Genomic DNA, 16,128 nt, shown 5'->3' with positions numbered 1-16,128 from the left:
AGCTTTTCTGAGGTCTAGATTATGACCTTACATTACTGAAGGCAAAGTTTAAGTGTCTGTTCTTATCACAAGAATAGATTTAAGGAATAATTACTGGATCACTGAACAGTTGATTTCAAAAAATAAATGTATAAAAAAAATTGCTCTCCTTCTCTCCCCATCTGGAAAAAGTCCAAAAATAATAAGATCAGGCAAGGACAGCTTCAAATGGGAGACTGCTTAATCACAGAAAAAAATGAACAAGCAGAAGCGGGTGATGCAGTAGGACTTGTGGTTAAAAAAGGCTATTTGTAGAGTGCACTACAGCCATTGGTCCAGAGCTCAGTGGCAAGCAGGACTGCAAAAGAACATTTCAGTTACTGGGTCTGCAACTGAAGGCAGCTACATACTAAATGCACAGTCCTGAGATTGTCCTATGACATGCATTGGGCATGCTTCTGGAAACACACCTTATCATTCCATGCTCAGGACACGTGGGAAGAATTTCTACAAAAAGTGTAATGCCCTCTAAGAAGACAGCAGTACAGACAAAGGACATTGCTTTGTCATAGGACTGTGCAATATCAGAGAATTTATTTGTTAAAGATATACAAATGGTTGCAGTACCAAGGTCTTTATTTAGAGGACAGCTAAAAAAAATCTGTGAAATCAGTCCAAAAGTTAAATTCCCTATTGTATGGAATCTGTGAAAATTACGGCCAAACATGAACAACACCAACACATTAAAGAGGTTCTTGGGATAACCATGTCCCAACACCACTGAGTTCACTGGTACTTTTCTGCCCTACTGAACATGAACACATGGAAACCCTGCAGCAGAGGCTGTTCCTAGCCCCATCTCTTCCCCAACACAGCCTCTCTCCAAAGCAGATCCCATCAAAGCATTAGAAAAGATTTGGGCACACTATGTCCCGAAGCTCCCCAGCCCCACAACCTGCTGTTTTCAGTAAGAGTTAATGCTGCCTAAATACAGATAATTAACATCGTCACAAAAACAGTTCTAGTTTGGCAACATTTCACCCTCTCTTTGCAGCAGTGAAAATGATTCTGCAGCTTTGTTGTACAATGGAGGCTCATGCTCTATAACTAAGAAGAACAACTGAAAATGCAGAGAAAATTTAAAATGACGTTAAGAATGATATCAAGCCAACCCCCTTTCCATCCTGCTTAGAATTCATCAGCTGTTCAACTCTGCTTCTGTCCTTTTATCTGAATTTAGATTATGAGGTCTTTGGGTCGAAGATACTTTTCCTGTATCTTGCAAAACTTGAGTTCTGGGTCTCAAAGACATTTTAAGCACTTTCTCATTGCAAAGACCAGTCTGTTTTCTGGTCTTCTCTTCCAAAACTTCCAGCAAGGGAACACTTTTCTTCCTGCAGTACTTTTTATAAAGTTTGTGACTTTTGGAACTTTTATACTGGAGACCTTACATTTCTTTCAAGTTGTTCAGGATGTTTTGTACCTTGAGGTGTGTCACTCAGAGGGGCAGTGGCTGTCCCTCTCTATGTGATTAGGAGGACCATCTGTTATGAGGCTGCTGATGCTGTCGAGATGAGGAACATCTGGCCTTGCTGGCACATAGCAGTCCTCTGAACACAATGGGACATGGGTCCAGATTTATGTATTCACATTAAGTAACGTCTGCAAATGTTAACCACTGTGGATGGCCAAATAGCTAAACTGCAAAGACCACAAAGTCCGAGGAAAAGATGGTTTCCAGTCAGTCATAAAGGACTCTGGTATTGTACAGACAATAATGGCTACATTTCAATCACCTAGAAGGTAGTTGTGTAGATGGGAAAGAAGATAGTTTTATAATACTAACAACTTGCCTTGAATATTGTAGTCCAAGGCTGACCAGAAAAATGGTAAAATACTTAAATTTTTCTATTCATTTTACAGGAAACTAGAGGCTTCCTTGAATTCAAATGTATGTCAGCTCCATTATGTAACTTCAAAAACTGGAGCTCCTGATGGAAAGAGTTTTAGTGAAAATGTAAAGTTCAGAAATGATACAAATGGCAAATTCTTGTGCAAAATCTCTTTGGCAAAAGCTACAAACAGCGCTGAAGTTGGCACGTTGGCACATTCAAGAGGATAGTGCTTCTGTGCACAGAAGAAATGAGGTGGAGGTTTATGTGGAGCCACTTAACATCATCTTACTCTTTGCTGCGGAGAAGAATAATGTTAATTTGTTCCCAAAACTGATTCAGTGAAGCTAAACAAAGTAAAACAGTGGGTCTCACCCCGAGTGCCCAAGGGCACCAATTCTAAAGCAGCAATGTGCTCTAGGCAGCGCTGCACTTTGTTGTCAGTGTCTGTGTGGACTGTGGGAGTGGCAGTGTTAATGCTATCCTCCTACTTCCAACTGTGTGTGAGCAATGCCAGAGAAATCAGACTGAAATATGGGTTGGCTTTAAGCAAAGTCTCTGTGGGGTTAAATTTCAAAGCCTGTGACATACACTGCCAAATACTCTGCTTTTGCTGTACTCCAATCAGTCTTGTAACTGTCAATATGGTACGACTTCACAGGACTCCAAAAAGGTTTGGCATGCTGAAGAGAAACGATACAGTGAGTGGTGTTTGTATAACTTTAAATATGCTTTCCTTGGTCATCATTCACTCCTGACTCTGGTTAAGAAACCCTTTCAAAATGAGATCAGGGCAACTGCCTCATACTAATGAGACTTCAAAGATCTTAAGACAAAGATCTTAATTTGATAAACAACAGGAAAGTTCTCATGAACTCAACAGAACACTACTGTTTGATGAGTTGTCCCTGAAATATCTCTAAATCAAAATATTACTTCCATGTTGAGTAGAAGTCAGTGTAAATGGGCAGGCTTTGGATGGGACTTACATATAATTATATGTGGTACATAACTAGGAATTTATTCACTTAAGAAATGGCCTCAATTTCCACGACAGGAGTTTTCATCAGAAGAGACAATGTTTAAGAGATATATTTGAAAAACTTCAAAGCATTCACAAATATCCTCATGGCATGCTTGTGACAGAGATGAGCATTATCCATGCTTCTTAGTTCAAAAAGCAACAACAGGGCAATTATTTTCATCTGACATTATTGCATTTGCTTGCATGTGGAGGAAGTCCCATAATCTTAAATAGGTTTATTTTTGGCCTTTTAATATGATTATTTACCTCTCCAATTGTCTGCTTACACATGCTGAGGACAGAGAGGACTGACTTCACATATTCTGGGGTATACTGACACAGTAGTCCTACTCACACAAATCTAGTGCTAACAGGCCCAAAAAACTGTGGCTTAACTTCAGAATATGAAGCACATCCTCATCCTGTGTGTGTGCATTGCAGCAGTGTCACAAATTGTAGCTAACAAGCTCTTACATGTTTCACTGTAAAGATACAGAAAGGATGGTGGTGTCATATAAGCAGGCAGCTCTCTGATCCGAACAAAATCTTCACCACACTCACACTTCCCTCATTGTTGCTTTAATGTGAGGTTTAAAGCCTATTTGTTTATTTAAAAAAAAAAAACAACAGTCCTTTATTTTTGATGATTTTAAGTAAACATGCCAGCATGGGTGTTGTTTTTTTTTTCCCTGTCTTCTCTCCCCAGGAACTGACAAATGAACTGGTCTAACACACAACACACCTCTTCAAACTTTTAACTTACCTGACCGCTGTTGGCCAAGTCATCCACAGAAAGAGAAGGGTCCAGCCTCAGGGATAACCCAAAGTCACAGAGACAGCAAGTTAAATCATTTTTCACCAGGATGTTGGAACTCTTTAGGTCTCTGTGCACAATAGGGGTTTTAGGGCGACCACAGGGTGTGTGATCACTGTGCAGATGGGCAATCCCTCGGGCCAAGGACCCTCCCAGTTTCCAGAGGTCTTCCCAGCTGATAATGTGTCGTGTGAGGTATTCCTGCAAGTTTCCTCTAGCATGGAAGGCAGTGATCAACCAATACTGTTTGCCAAGATCTGTCTTACGCTCCTCTGCTGTCAAGAACTGGAGGATGTTCTCATGCTTAAGGTTTACATCTGAAAAAATGTCTTTCTCGGTTTTCCAGGAGGCATATTCTTCGTAGGGGAAGATCTTTACTGCCACAGTTTCGTACTGCTCAGATGTGTTTTGCTTCAGTTTGGCTTTATACACTTCAGCAAACCTTCCTTTGCCAACAACAATGTCCAGCTCAATGGGCAGCAATTCTGTGTTGTGGTTGATGTTGTTGGCACAGGTAGAGCTGATGTCTGAGTGGTCATCATCCAACATAATGGCACAAACATCACTGCAGTCTTTATGCTTCCTGGGCTTAACGTTCTTCTCCCAGGCCTTGCTGAGCTTCCTCTTCTTATGAGTGCGGTAGGCATAAAAGATAACAATCACAGCAACAGAAATCACCAGTAAGGGGACAAGACTTATGATTGTGACTTTGGAAATTTCATCTTTCTCCTCTGGCTTATGGGGATCTGTAAAGATCAGAAGGAAGGAACACATTAAATGACAGCACAGCTTTATGTATACAGGAAGTTGTCAGTAACCTATAACATTTATCCAGCATGCCCTACTTGATTTCCTCCACTAACACGATGTAATAAAAACCATCACTACTTCCTTATCTCAGAATGTTGTTTTATATACAGGCCTTCACTTACCAGGACTTCCCTGTCTGATTATTTTACAGAGAGCCAGACTAGAATGAACAAGAAACTAATGTAATTTAATAGGTTTGTTTTTCTCTCAAGCTCTTAATACATTATGGACAAAATCTTCCCTTTCCTGAAGACAATAGCCAAAGTCTCCTGCACTTATTTTAGTGATATATTCTGCCCCTTTAACCAGTGATTACAACAAAACATTAATCTTTCTATGAAAAAACTGGATGGATAAGTAATAGACAATGTAGCATATGAATACCCAGTTGTCCAGTTACCATTTCAGATCCAATATATCTCAGTAAGATCCATATAAAGACATCAGGAAGCCTGTCCATGCACGAATACTGCCTGCTAATATTCAAGCACAAAATATATGCCTGCGTATAAGTCTGAAAAACAAAACTCATTCTCTTACTTTGATAAATGTGAAAGAGTACTGCCACAACAGATTCCAACACCTGCATTTGCACAGGTGTTTGAATCCTGCAGGCACAATTAGGCATGTATGGCATATCTGAGAACTGTCACTCACCATGCACTTTTTGCATGGATTTATGTAACTGAAAACATCCTGTGTGTGTCACTTGCTGGCCGTACACCAGCTACCCTGTTGGAAAACAGCAGATAGCTCATTCCAAACACCTTAGCTGATGCAGCCTATACGTGAACATATTCTTAGACGAAACACATATGGATAGGGAATAGAAGGACAACAGGGACATATTTTTGAATAGAGATATGTCCTGGGAACAGTGAGGAACATATTCTAGTGCTGAGGGATGCCCTTACAACCCTAGAAATGATCCTTCTAGTTCACAGTGAGCTAAGTCTTAGGGAAAATAAACATTTTTAATGAAAAGAGTTTTGTTCTGAAAACACATTAAAGGAGAGTCAATGCTTATCTGAAACTGATTTGACTGGACCCATGAAAACATACTTTGTTAGCCTGTTTCTTGTATTTCTTATAATACAGTAAGCGTACTGCATTATCATTCTGCAGTGGAGGGGACTTACTGGAAGAAGCCCTGAGAGTCTAGTGTGAATGGACTAAAACAACTGATGCTGCAACCAAAGTTAAGCAAATGCTGGCAGCACAACATTGGCAGATGCTTATGACCATGTTACTGGCTCAGGTTCTCCGTATAGAGCCAAAAAAGTCAATAAGAAAAAGAAAAGCCTAATAAGCTCTGAAGGGAAATTGCCACTAACTACATTAGACACAAGTCTATGATCCCCTCAGTGGTGCACAAGAAAAGTCTCTCAAAAAGAAGGTGAGCAGTGCTGAGAAGGGTGAGGATAAAGAATTTACAATTAGAGTAAGTGATACCTCTGACCCTTCAGTTTCATCTGTAATCCCTTTTACATTGGAAACACAGCTGGCAAGCAGCAGGAGCCCTCAGCTATTCAAAGGCAGGTGACAGGACATCTGAAGAGTATGTTCTTTTTTTGGAAGAAGGCCTGAATCCCAAACCAGGACGTGCTTCCTCTGTTTGAAAGGTTCATCAATCAGCAGTAGAGCAAGTAATTCAATCCTAGCATCTCCCACAGGATTTCAAGGAAGAGGAAGTATCTTTCTAACACCAACATTCCCAGCTAGCACAGCTTAATGGCACTAATTAGCAGCACCCATGCTTCACCTACATAGACATGAATTTATTTCATTCATGCAAATCAACTTTTTAAGCCTAACCCTTCTTCCACACCCATGCAAACCACAAATCCTTATTCTGAAGCAATTTCCTCCAGTAACAGAACGTTAGTAACAAGTCTACACTCATACGTACAATCACAGATTACAGGCAGCCCTTCTGCCTCTCAACATTTGTTTTAATGGCCTTTACTGAAGGAATATATTTAGAAAGTCCAATGTCAGTGTCAGTAAACAGAAGATTTACATTGCTTACTCTCACAAGAATTCTTTGCTCTCAGGAAATCTACTTTTAAAAGCACTAGGGAAACTCTGGACTCTGGAAGAGGATTGACTGTTGTGCTCTGTTTCCAAGTTCCGGCTGCAAGAAGGCCACAATTCTATAAATCAGATAAAGCACTTCTGATGAACATTTAGAGTTCTGCCTTTGTTTGTGTGTATTGTTTTTCTCTCCCCTTGGCCACAGAAAAGAATGCTTAAAGTTTGGATTCTGCTCTTGCAACTAAGTAATATGTCATCCGCAATCTATATCATGTGGCCTACTTTTTAACAAAGATAAACATGCCTTTTTAGAACACTTTAAGGCCTTCTACTTTGCCACAAAGGTGCAGTAAGCAGCTCAGGTATCTGAAATACAGATATCTTTCTAAATAAGGGAGGAAAAAAAAAAAGAGATGGATTAGACATCAGGCAGATTGAAGTAGTTGGGTACATTTGCAGGTCTAATTGAGAATCAATTCATGTACGTCTCTATTTCTTTACCGTTATGAGTACACTGAGGGTCTCCAGTTACTCCTACAGTGTCTGAGTGCAGGCTGTATTAGCTTGGCCTACAGCTGAGAAGTCTTTAGCAGACTTCACAGACTCTTCAGCTCTTCCTCTTTTTGCATAAGGGAAAGCTCTGCTTGTGGTGCAGGGGAATTTCTGGGTAGAAGATAGAAACTGTTGATGTTGCAAATGTCACTTGAAAAAGAATGAAAAAAAATTAATCAAATCAGAAGCTGAGCACTTCCCCTAAGCACTGTATCATCCTGCACCACTGCTGCAAAGTGACCCATCCACTTTGGTAGTGTCCTGTGGAGGAAGTAGGGAGGCAGGGGGTAAAAAACACATGGCTACACATCTTGTACCTAGGGTGCAAGAAGGGAGTTATGCTCATTTTCAGCTTTTAAGACACTAGATAAGTCCCACTCAAGGCTTAGGAAGAGCAAGAACAAGCACCAAACAGAGAGAGTTGGGCTTCAGGACTGGCCATGCAAAACCCTGGGCTTAGAAGGAGGGGACAGAGATGCCTGCCAGCAGGATTAAAGGTGACAGCAACAGTGAATAGTTGGTGGCACTGAGGGTCAGCCCAAGCAAGGCACCTCTGGTACCTCCTCTGATTTTGACTTCTGATATGAGCAAAACAAAATCAACCCCTCCAGCACAAACTAAGTTTGAGGTACTTCTGATTTGAATTTGCATACCAAGTCAGGGCAGGATCAAAATGAAGAGTATATCTGCATGTTTGCATAGTGGCTAGCCAACATTTTCTGGCTTGACTGCAGGAATCTAAGAATAAACATGTTCATTGCTTATAAATAAATACCTATGACTCAAACCCCATAATTTCAAAAATGGGAGTGCAGCTCCCTCTTTCTGGGCACTGTTATGAGCAAAGACTGACTGAACAAGCAGGCAAGGAAATGGTTAAATAAAACAGCCTTTCAGGTTTTGCCAACATGCTCCTAAATAACTTTCCCCACCCAGAACTATCATTCAAGCAGATCAGCTCTTTCTCAAGCTTCAAAAGAGCCTATTAATATAGCATAACAATAGAGAAGTCTCGCTAAAAGAAAGCTTCCTGTGTGCGGTTTAAATTGAGCACAAGCCATCTGCACAACCCTTAGCACTACCTAAGCCCTTAGGGAATAGGACTCAGGTGCCAAGGAGAACGGAAATGGCATTCAGTCAAAAGTCTTCAAGGCACAACATTGGTTGCCCGTAAATTATTTTAGGTTGGACGTGATGTCTATGATTGACCTTGGTGTCATTGAACTTTGGAAACAAGAGATAAAACAATGTCAATAAAACTGGGACCCATGCTCTAATGCACAGGGCAGCACAAGTGCACAGTTGTTACTGACAGAACTACTTCAAAGCTGTTACTGCTTGTGTTGTTTCTGAAGTTGCTGCCTATTCATCTGCTAGTCAATGCCACGTAGCAGGGCAAGAATATATTCCATACCAGCAGAACTGAGGCTAGACATATCAATACTGATGGATTGCAAGCTTGTCTAATGCTTTAAAAACCTTCAGAAACACACAGTCACAAAATCTGGACCCAGAAGGTGGCCTGTGATCCAGTTATTTTGCAAGCTCCTGAGACACAAAGCAGCCCTTTGAGTTGACTGAAGGACAACTCCGTTTTGCAGCAAGTCTGAGGTTTCAGAGTTTGGTTTCAATTCCACACTGGAATGAAAACTAACACTTTTTGAATGTTTTGCATAAACAGAATTCTGTTCAAATGCTGCAGTTTGGCAAGACACGTGAGCACTGAATCTCCATCAGTGAGGGGACCAGTCTGGGCTAGGGAGCTCCAAGTTCAAGTTCTGCTCTGTTTGATTCAGGGAGGAACTTTCCATCTCTGATAAGTTTGAATCAGGCAAAACGTGATTTTGAATCTTATGCGCTTACTGACTTCTGGGCAAAACCCTAGGTAATAAAATAAAGAGGTCTGCCCATCTCTTTAGTGCTACTTCCTGGATGAAAACTAATCCCATAAAATATTTTATTTTCATTGAAACGAAGTTTCACAGACTCTGAGCAGCTGCTTGTGGTAACTTATTTTACAGAGGAATCCTCAAGTGATAGTGAAATTCAGTAGCTTATTGTCTCATGTTTCTTCCTGATTTAGGTCTTTTTAGAATTAAAATGGCTCAGAAATCTTTCAGTAAAACATTTAAATTGGGAAATGTTGGTTATCAAAACAGAAACTCCATTAGACAAGACATTCCTGCACTTTTCTCTGAAACCTGTGGCTTGTGAATGAAAGTGGTCTGCAAGTTGATCCAACTTTTGTATTTAGAAACTTCTGCTAATTTTACGAGCATTGTTTTTTGAGCTTTGTGTAGTGGGTAGATGGGGTATTTTTTTAAAATTGTTTTTATTGGGAAGGGGGTGCTTTTTCCTCTGTGAAAAGTGGTTAATTCCAACACAAAATACTGGGAAATAATCAAACTCAAATGCTGCACTTCAAACTAACCTGCATTTTTTTTTTTTTTTTTTTAAATCTTGACAGTTTCCTGGAAACATTTTCATTTTCCATCCCTGCTGGAGACAAAGAAATTTTTTAAAACTTCATAGTTTTGTGGGGCAGAAAATCAGTTCCATCCCTTCCTCTCTATACTGAACCATGTGATGGCAGAAGATGTAGCTTACTAGATTTTAAAACCAAAGCAGACTCTACGTTGCTATTCAGAGTAAAATAAACCTTGGCATCTTTTGTAGACTTTCCTGAAAGTTAAATTCCTAAAGCCAGTTACGGAATTTGACAAGATTTTTTTTTATTTTTTTATTTTTTATTTTTTATTTTTTTTTGTACTAGGTAAACCAAGACTGTAAAGGGCAGTAGTTCGTATTTGAGATGTGTGTTTTCATATTTAGCCTAAAGAGGATATTGTCAGGGCATCTGAAAGCCCAGTGACAGGATCTGCTGAAGCAGCCTTCTGAAGAGGTATGAGCACTGGTAGTTGTCAGGCATACCTGTCCTTCTGCATGGGCTCAACAATAGTGGAAGTGACAGGGTACAGCCATCTCTAGAGCCTGCTTCTACAGCTGAGCTTCTGAAGCACTGGCATCCTCATAGCTCAGAATCTGGGGGCCGAGGATGTTTGCTCGAAGGTGTGAGAACTCATTCCCTTGACCTTTTGGCTACTCACTAGTCTGAACATCAACACAGCAGTCAGCATTTGGCTGGTGAATTGGGCCCAGCCCTCACAGCACTTTATAGAATCACAGAATCATTAAAATTGGAAAAGACCTCTAAGATCATCTAGACCAACTGCCAACCTATCCTCAACATGCTTACTAACCATGTCCCTCAGTGCTACATCCATACGCTTCTTGAACACCTCCAGGAATGGTGACTCCACCACCTCCCTTGACAGTCTTTTCCAAATACCTCACCACTCGTTCTGAGAAGAAATTTTTCGTAATATCCAACCTAAACCTCCCCTGGCACAGCTTGAGGCCATTACCCAGTGCCACCACATCTTTTCCAGAGATGTAAGTAAGGCAACAGTATGAGCAATTTGGAAGAGCTGTGACACACTCACTACTGCTCTCCCTTGGTGACCAGAAGCTTTGCCCTCAGCACTGACTACCCTTGATCAGGACTCAGACATCTCTGTTATGTCCGAGGAGAACTTCCAATTAGATGACCTAATTACATGTTGGAAGAGTCATGCATATGCATCTAACAGTTGCATCTCAGTTATGTCATGGGGATGGGTGGCAGGCAACTCAGGTTACCTCTGGATGGCCAACCTGAGTGTAAAGGCTGGGCAGTGATGATGAAATGGCTATTTTAGCTATTGTAAGCAGAACTTCATTTTTCAACTGACTACCAAGTATACTATTCAGTACTCAGGAAAGTGTAAGAAACTTTTAAGTTCTAACACAGAACAAATAGTCTGCTGCTGTTTTATTCCCTCAATGCTGTCTAAAAAGTATAATTCATTGGTTTGCTGACACAGCACCCACCCCTCAATGCATTCTCTTATCTCTTGTTCTACCAGGTCACTCAACTCTGTGTACACAACATCTGTCATGGATTTTGACTTCGTAGCTGAGCCTTCCTACTCAGGAATATGAAAACTGACATGTTCTAACTTTACATGATGTGACCAAGTTTCTGTGATACATGCCTCAGTTACACAGCACTGCGTCTGCCGCTGTTCGCTGGTGGTTTTCTGGAACAAATCAATCTCTCCAGCTTCAATATGTTCCAACATATGCCACACATTAACCACTATTTTTATTCTCAGCCTGAGTTTCAACCTTCCAACCTTTCCCAAAATATTATGTTGCCAGTGTTAGTTACAGTTTGTTTCTGTCTGTAATTATTAAAGTCTCTACCATGACAACCTGATAAAAGGTTGGCCACATTCCCACACTTATTAAGCTCTCAAGTGATGCAAATTGTAACAAATATACCAACCAGGCTTGAAGAGCACTGCCTAGTTTGTTGTTATGCAAATTTGTATCTGAGCTCCGCATGCTTATTTTCCTACGAAGCAAACAATATAAAGAAAACAGAGCAAAACAATATTTTGGCTTCTTTTGCCTCTTTCTGTTGTGTTTCCTTTCTATTCCACTACAAGAATCACACATTCAGTATTAGACAGCCTCTCCTTTGGTTGCATACAGCTGCAAGCTTTGGGTGGGACTCTGTGGCTGCAAATACTAAGAGGAAACATTGAGAACAATGCCAATATACAAGCAGTGAGGAGCTCTGTGCAACATTATGTAACGCTACTGACCTCTTTTATGGGGCAGCTGGAAGACAGTTACTTCTCAACATGTTAGTTGGATAACAGAAAAACAGATTAATGAAAGCCTTTGTTAAAATCCACTTGCAAGCAGTTCAGCTGTAATCATGTCCCTTCTGCTGTTCCTTGAGCACTGGAAAATTCATCACATGAGTATTTATGGCCTGGTGGCTGTTTGTGCACAGGTCTTAATTATGCTCTTAAGTCTGACATCCTCCTATGTGGTCAATTAAAATCTAAAGCTCTGAGTCTAGCAGGGAGAGGAAAAGGAGAGAAAGAAAGGAAAAGACAGGGGCAACATGTTAGAGACAAGCGAGAGATATCAAGTAAAGGAAATTCTAAAACATATCAATATCTCCTGCAACCGAAATGCTGGACAAGCACTATGCATGCATGCTTGCGACCATTCAGGTAGCAGAAACATCAGGTCTCCCAGGTAACATCCATATACAGTGAGCAACTGCAACATGACACACTGATTATCTAAATGCTGTAATTTGTCCAGGCAAATGACTCAGCCACAGTTGATTAATCACATACTTATATCTCTTATACTCTCAATTAACGACTAAGGAAAACTATGATCTATATGAAGATTGTTATCAGCACATCTTCCTCTCCTCTGCCACATCTCCCAAGTTAGCTTCATTATTGTCACGAATTCTTATTGACCCATCAGTCATCTCTATCACTGAAGTTTTGCTATTTTAGTGCAACTATTCGGATAATTCAGATAATCTTTAAAACTTGTATACATCACTGCTGCTAAAAGTTTATCCCATATTATGGTAAAGTGCAGTGAGAATGCCCAAGTAAAGACCTCACCTGGCAGTCACTAAGGAACTAACAGTCTACCTGAATGTCAGCTGCAAAATGCAAGGATATCTGTACAGCACAGCATAACAGGCAGGATGAAAAATGATCATGGAGCAAATTATCAGAAGGAAATATTTTTAAACAAAACTGAGATGGGCTAAAGATCTGACATGCTTCTCTAAATCTCTGCATTTTTGCTTGGGTTTGAACTTGATTCCTGGGATAACAGTATATATGATGAAACAGTATACACACGTGATTTAAAGGATTCATTTTTCTGTCTGCAGTCTCCAGTGCTGGGTCACTCTTTTATAGGCAGATGAATGAGCCTACATGATAGGAAGATGCTGCACTGCACACACGTAGGTCATGCACTGCACAGTGTACAGGCATCTCAAATCCTTGGCTACAGAGAGAGTGCCTGGTCCTCTCTGCCCATGAAGAATACATCACAAAGGCTGGAAGGAGAAGAGTCCTATTCCTTTGGGTAGCCTTGTCTTCAGACAAATAGTTTGTGACTGCTTATTAAGAAAACCTTTACGGATTTGTCATACTCACACTGGCTGGAAGATGGTGTAGTGAAAGAATGCTGAGGAGCAAAGCTGACCAAACACCAAGGGACGCCTGAAACTGTGCAAACAGCTAGAGACAGACCAGTGTAAGAAGCCAACACAAAATTTTTTGTGCAGGAGATCCACCACACACAACTAGACATCAGAGAGAAAAAAGCCCTTGTAGTCCAGTCTTGTGCTCATCTTTTCCAAGACAGCATGACAAGGTCCCTGTCTTCCGCCTAGCCAACCTGTCAACTTCTCCCTTGCCAGCAGGGGCCTTTTCTTCCCTTCCTTGGCTGAGCTTTTCCAGTGTTTTTGCTCCTTGGCTTTGCCTTCTGCTAACACTGACATTAGACATCTGAATAAATAATAATTAAAAACTGACTGGCATGCAGTTTTGCTGTGAGAAACATTTTTCCACCACAATGGTGTAAGTTGTTTGCCAGGCACCCACTATTTTGTTTGGTAAAAGAGAGAGGAATTAAAAAGAAAACACCAGGTAGTCAGATTTGCAGTGGTTACCTGTCTCCCAAACATTATTTCTCCAAGAACCGCAGCATACTGTTTGGATTGGTTCTGTGCACAATATCTTTCACCAACTGCCTGTGGCCTGAAATGCCAGGGATCAGCATCAGGGCCAGAAGCCCTCTGACACAGCAGAACTACAGGCATCTTAAGGCACATGTCTGACTGTGCCTTGTTTATTTTGCAGATTGACAATTTAAACAAAAGTCCATACAAAAGACAGCCATTTGATTTGGATCTAACCACTTCAAACATTTCTAAAGTCACACTTCAGTGAGTCACAATACCTCCCACTACCCAAAAGCTTCAGATGTTTGTGTCTAAAAACAGAGTCAGGAGGTTTACCCTTTGCAGTCAAGACTGATACAAGTCAACAGTGCCATAAATCAGATCTTCTACAAGCAATACCAGCTCAGTGGTGAATCACTGGAATGTAGTGACTAACCTCTGGTGGAAACTAGAACTTATTGCCTTACTAGCAATTTTCTTTCTTACCTCATGAACACCAGGAACAAAATATATCTGGTTTGTCTTAAGTGTATATCCAGGAGGAAGAAGAGCTACAGTGCTGATCTTTTATAGGAACAGATTGAAAGGAAAGGCTGTGATTATGAGGTGAAAGAGTACACTCCTTTTTTATTGTTCCAGTTTCTGCTAAGAAATGAGCAGTCACTACATAGGTCAAGTATTTCAAGGCTTTCTTAGAGCAGCTTTCGTCCACTCATTAAAGCTGTAAGGTGTACAAAAACAGTGCAAAAATTCTTACTGTGATGTACAAGAAATATCGAGACAAAAAAAATGCAAGAACAATGTACAGAATAGATCTGGATGACAGTCATTCCAAAGGCAAAATTATTACAGGCTATTATCTAGTTGTCTGGAGGAGCCACGGACCAGCTGGCTGTGATGTTCTGCTCAAAGTTAAACACAGACAGGAAACCGCATGTCTGATACTGTAAAAATCGTTTGTCTTCCTGCCATGGCTAACCAGGCAAGCAACCCAAAGGGGCTGTTTTCATTTAAAAGAAACACTAATCCACAACAATAAAAAAGGAATGACAAAGCCTCAACTCTCCCCCCTCCCAACTGGAGCTAATGCTTGTGTTTGCGAATGAACTGGAAATGCTACAAACTGAAGTTTTGCACTACTTTAATTTTTATATGCAGTTATTCCCTTTCTACATGCGAATGCAGGGCACAGCTTTCATGAGCCACAGCACATGACACAGAAGGAAAACCTTCACTACAAAGAGTGAAAGGAATTAGGATGAAAAAGGTAAGGTTTTCCTTTCATTTACACTACAGAGCCTTTTAGGTTGATCTGGAAGCGTGAGGAACAGCTTCAGAATAGATGGGAATGAAAGCAGTTGGTGCTGAATTTACGGAATGTTTTTTGCAAACACACACAAGATACGCATTTGTCAGAGTGATTACATTCAGCTCATACGGCTCCAGGAGAAACAGTTAGAGTATGAGTAATTTTTAACAAATTAGCCAAAATCCACAAGGGTGAGGCCAGCTTTGTACAAAAACTCTAAACAGTTTACACAAAGCAAGGTCTTTTCAGTGCGAACACGTTCTCTTTGATTCAGTCAAGGCAATCTGATACAATTAGGTCCTGGGTCTACAAATATGTCCAGATTAATATCAATATTTGCCTCAAATCCTTCAAAGCCCACCTGACCAACAGTTGCCCAGACTGCCAGGGATCAGCAGTCAGGCTGTCTGGCTTTTGGTTAAGCCTGGGGAAGAGATGAGGAAGAGGTGAGAAGGTAGCACCAGACACTGACAACCTGGGCCAATGTGGGCAAAGACCTTCTAGCTACCTCTTGGCACATCTGGCCTTAACTGTACAGACTTCCTGAAAGGCTGGGAAGAAGGGTGAAAAGCCACTCATGCGTACGTTACTTTGTACTGTAGTAAGCATAAGGTAGCATATCCAACAGTGATGGAAACTGTGCTTCTTCACATAAGTCCAACACAGAACAAGGGAAGTGGAGAAAGGCAGTCACCACAGAGGAGCTGTCTTTAAATTCGGATCCTATCAAATTACTCAATAGTACCGCTATAGAAAGATGTTACATTAAGACAATAAAACTTCTAGAAGAAGCTAGATGTTAAGTATTTTCTTTGTGTTTCATAACATGTTGCATTTGGGTGTGTCAATGGCACAATTCTGAGCACCTTGTTCTTATCATTCAAGTGACTTTCTAGTGCAATGTGTTGAGCAGACTATCGGAAAGTCTCCAGTCGCATGGAAGTTTTCCTCCACAAAATGCAATTCCAAAGACCACTGGATTTACAGTCAGACTTCGTATCACGTGCAAGGCAGAGCCCAGGAATGAAGAGTAAATTATTAAGCTCACCTGCAGAAAAAATAAGAACATCGTTGCACTCTTCACCTGTACAG

The 16,128-nt window shown here is 40.8% G+C and overlaps 1 protein-coding gene across 1 annotated transcript in view; it reads right to left on the bottom strand.

Moving 5' to 3' along the window:
- The window catches only part of TGFBR2 (transforming growth factor beta receptor 2), a 63,872-nt gene that overhangs the window by 15,282 nt on the left and 32,462 nt on the right, over window positions 1-16,128 (bottom strand). The window contains exons 2-3 of the mRNA XM_021386359.1: window positions 16,085-16,126; window positions 3,659-4,455 (exon numbers count right to left, since the gene is read on the bottom strand). Coding sequence (XP_021242034.1) covers window positions 3,659-4,455; window positions 16,085-16,126 — 839 coding nt within the window. The remainder of the gene's footprint in view (window positions 1-3,658; window positions 4,456-16,084; window positions 16,127-16,128) is intronic.

This window comes from Numida meleagris, chromosome 2, assembly GCF_002078875.1.
Source record: "Numida meleagris isolate 19003 breed g44 Domestic line chromosome 2, NumMel1.0, whole genome shotgun sequence".
Taxonomy (NCBI): Eukaryota; Metazoa; Chordata; class Aves; order Galliformes; family Numididae; genus Numida; species Numida meleagris.
This window is presented reverse-complemented; position numbering and strand designations above follow the sequence as displayed.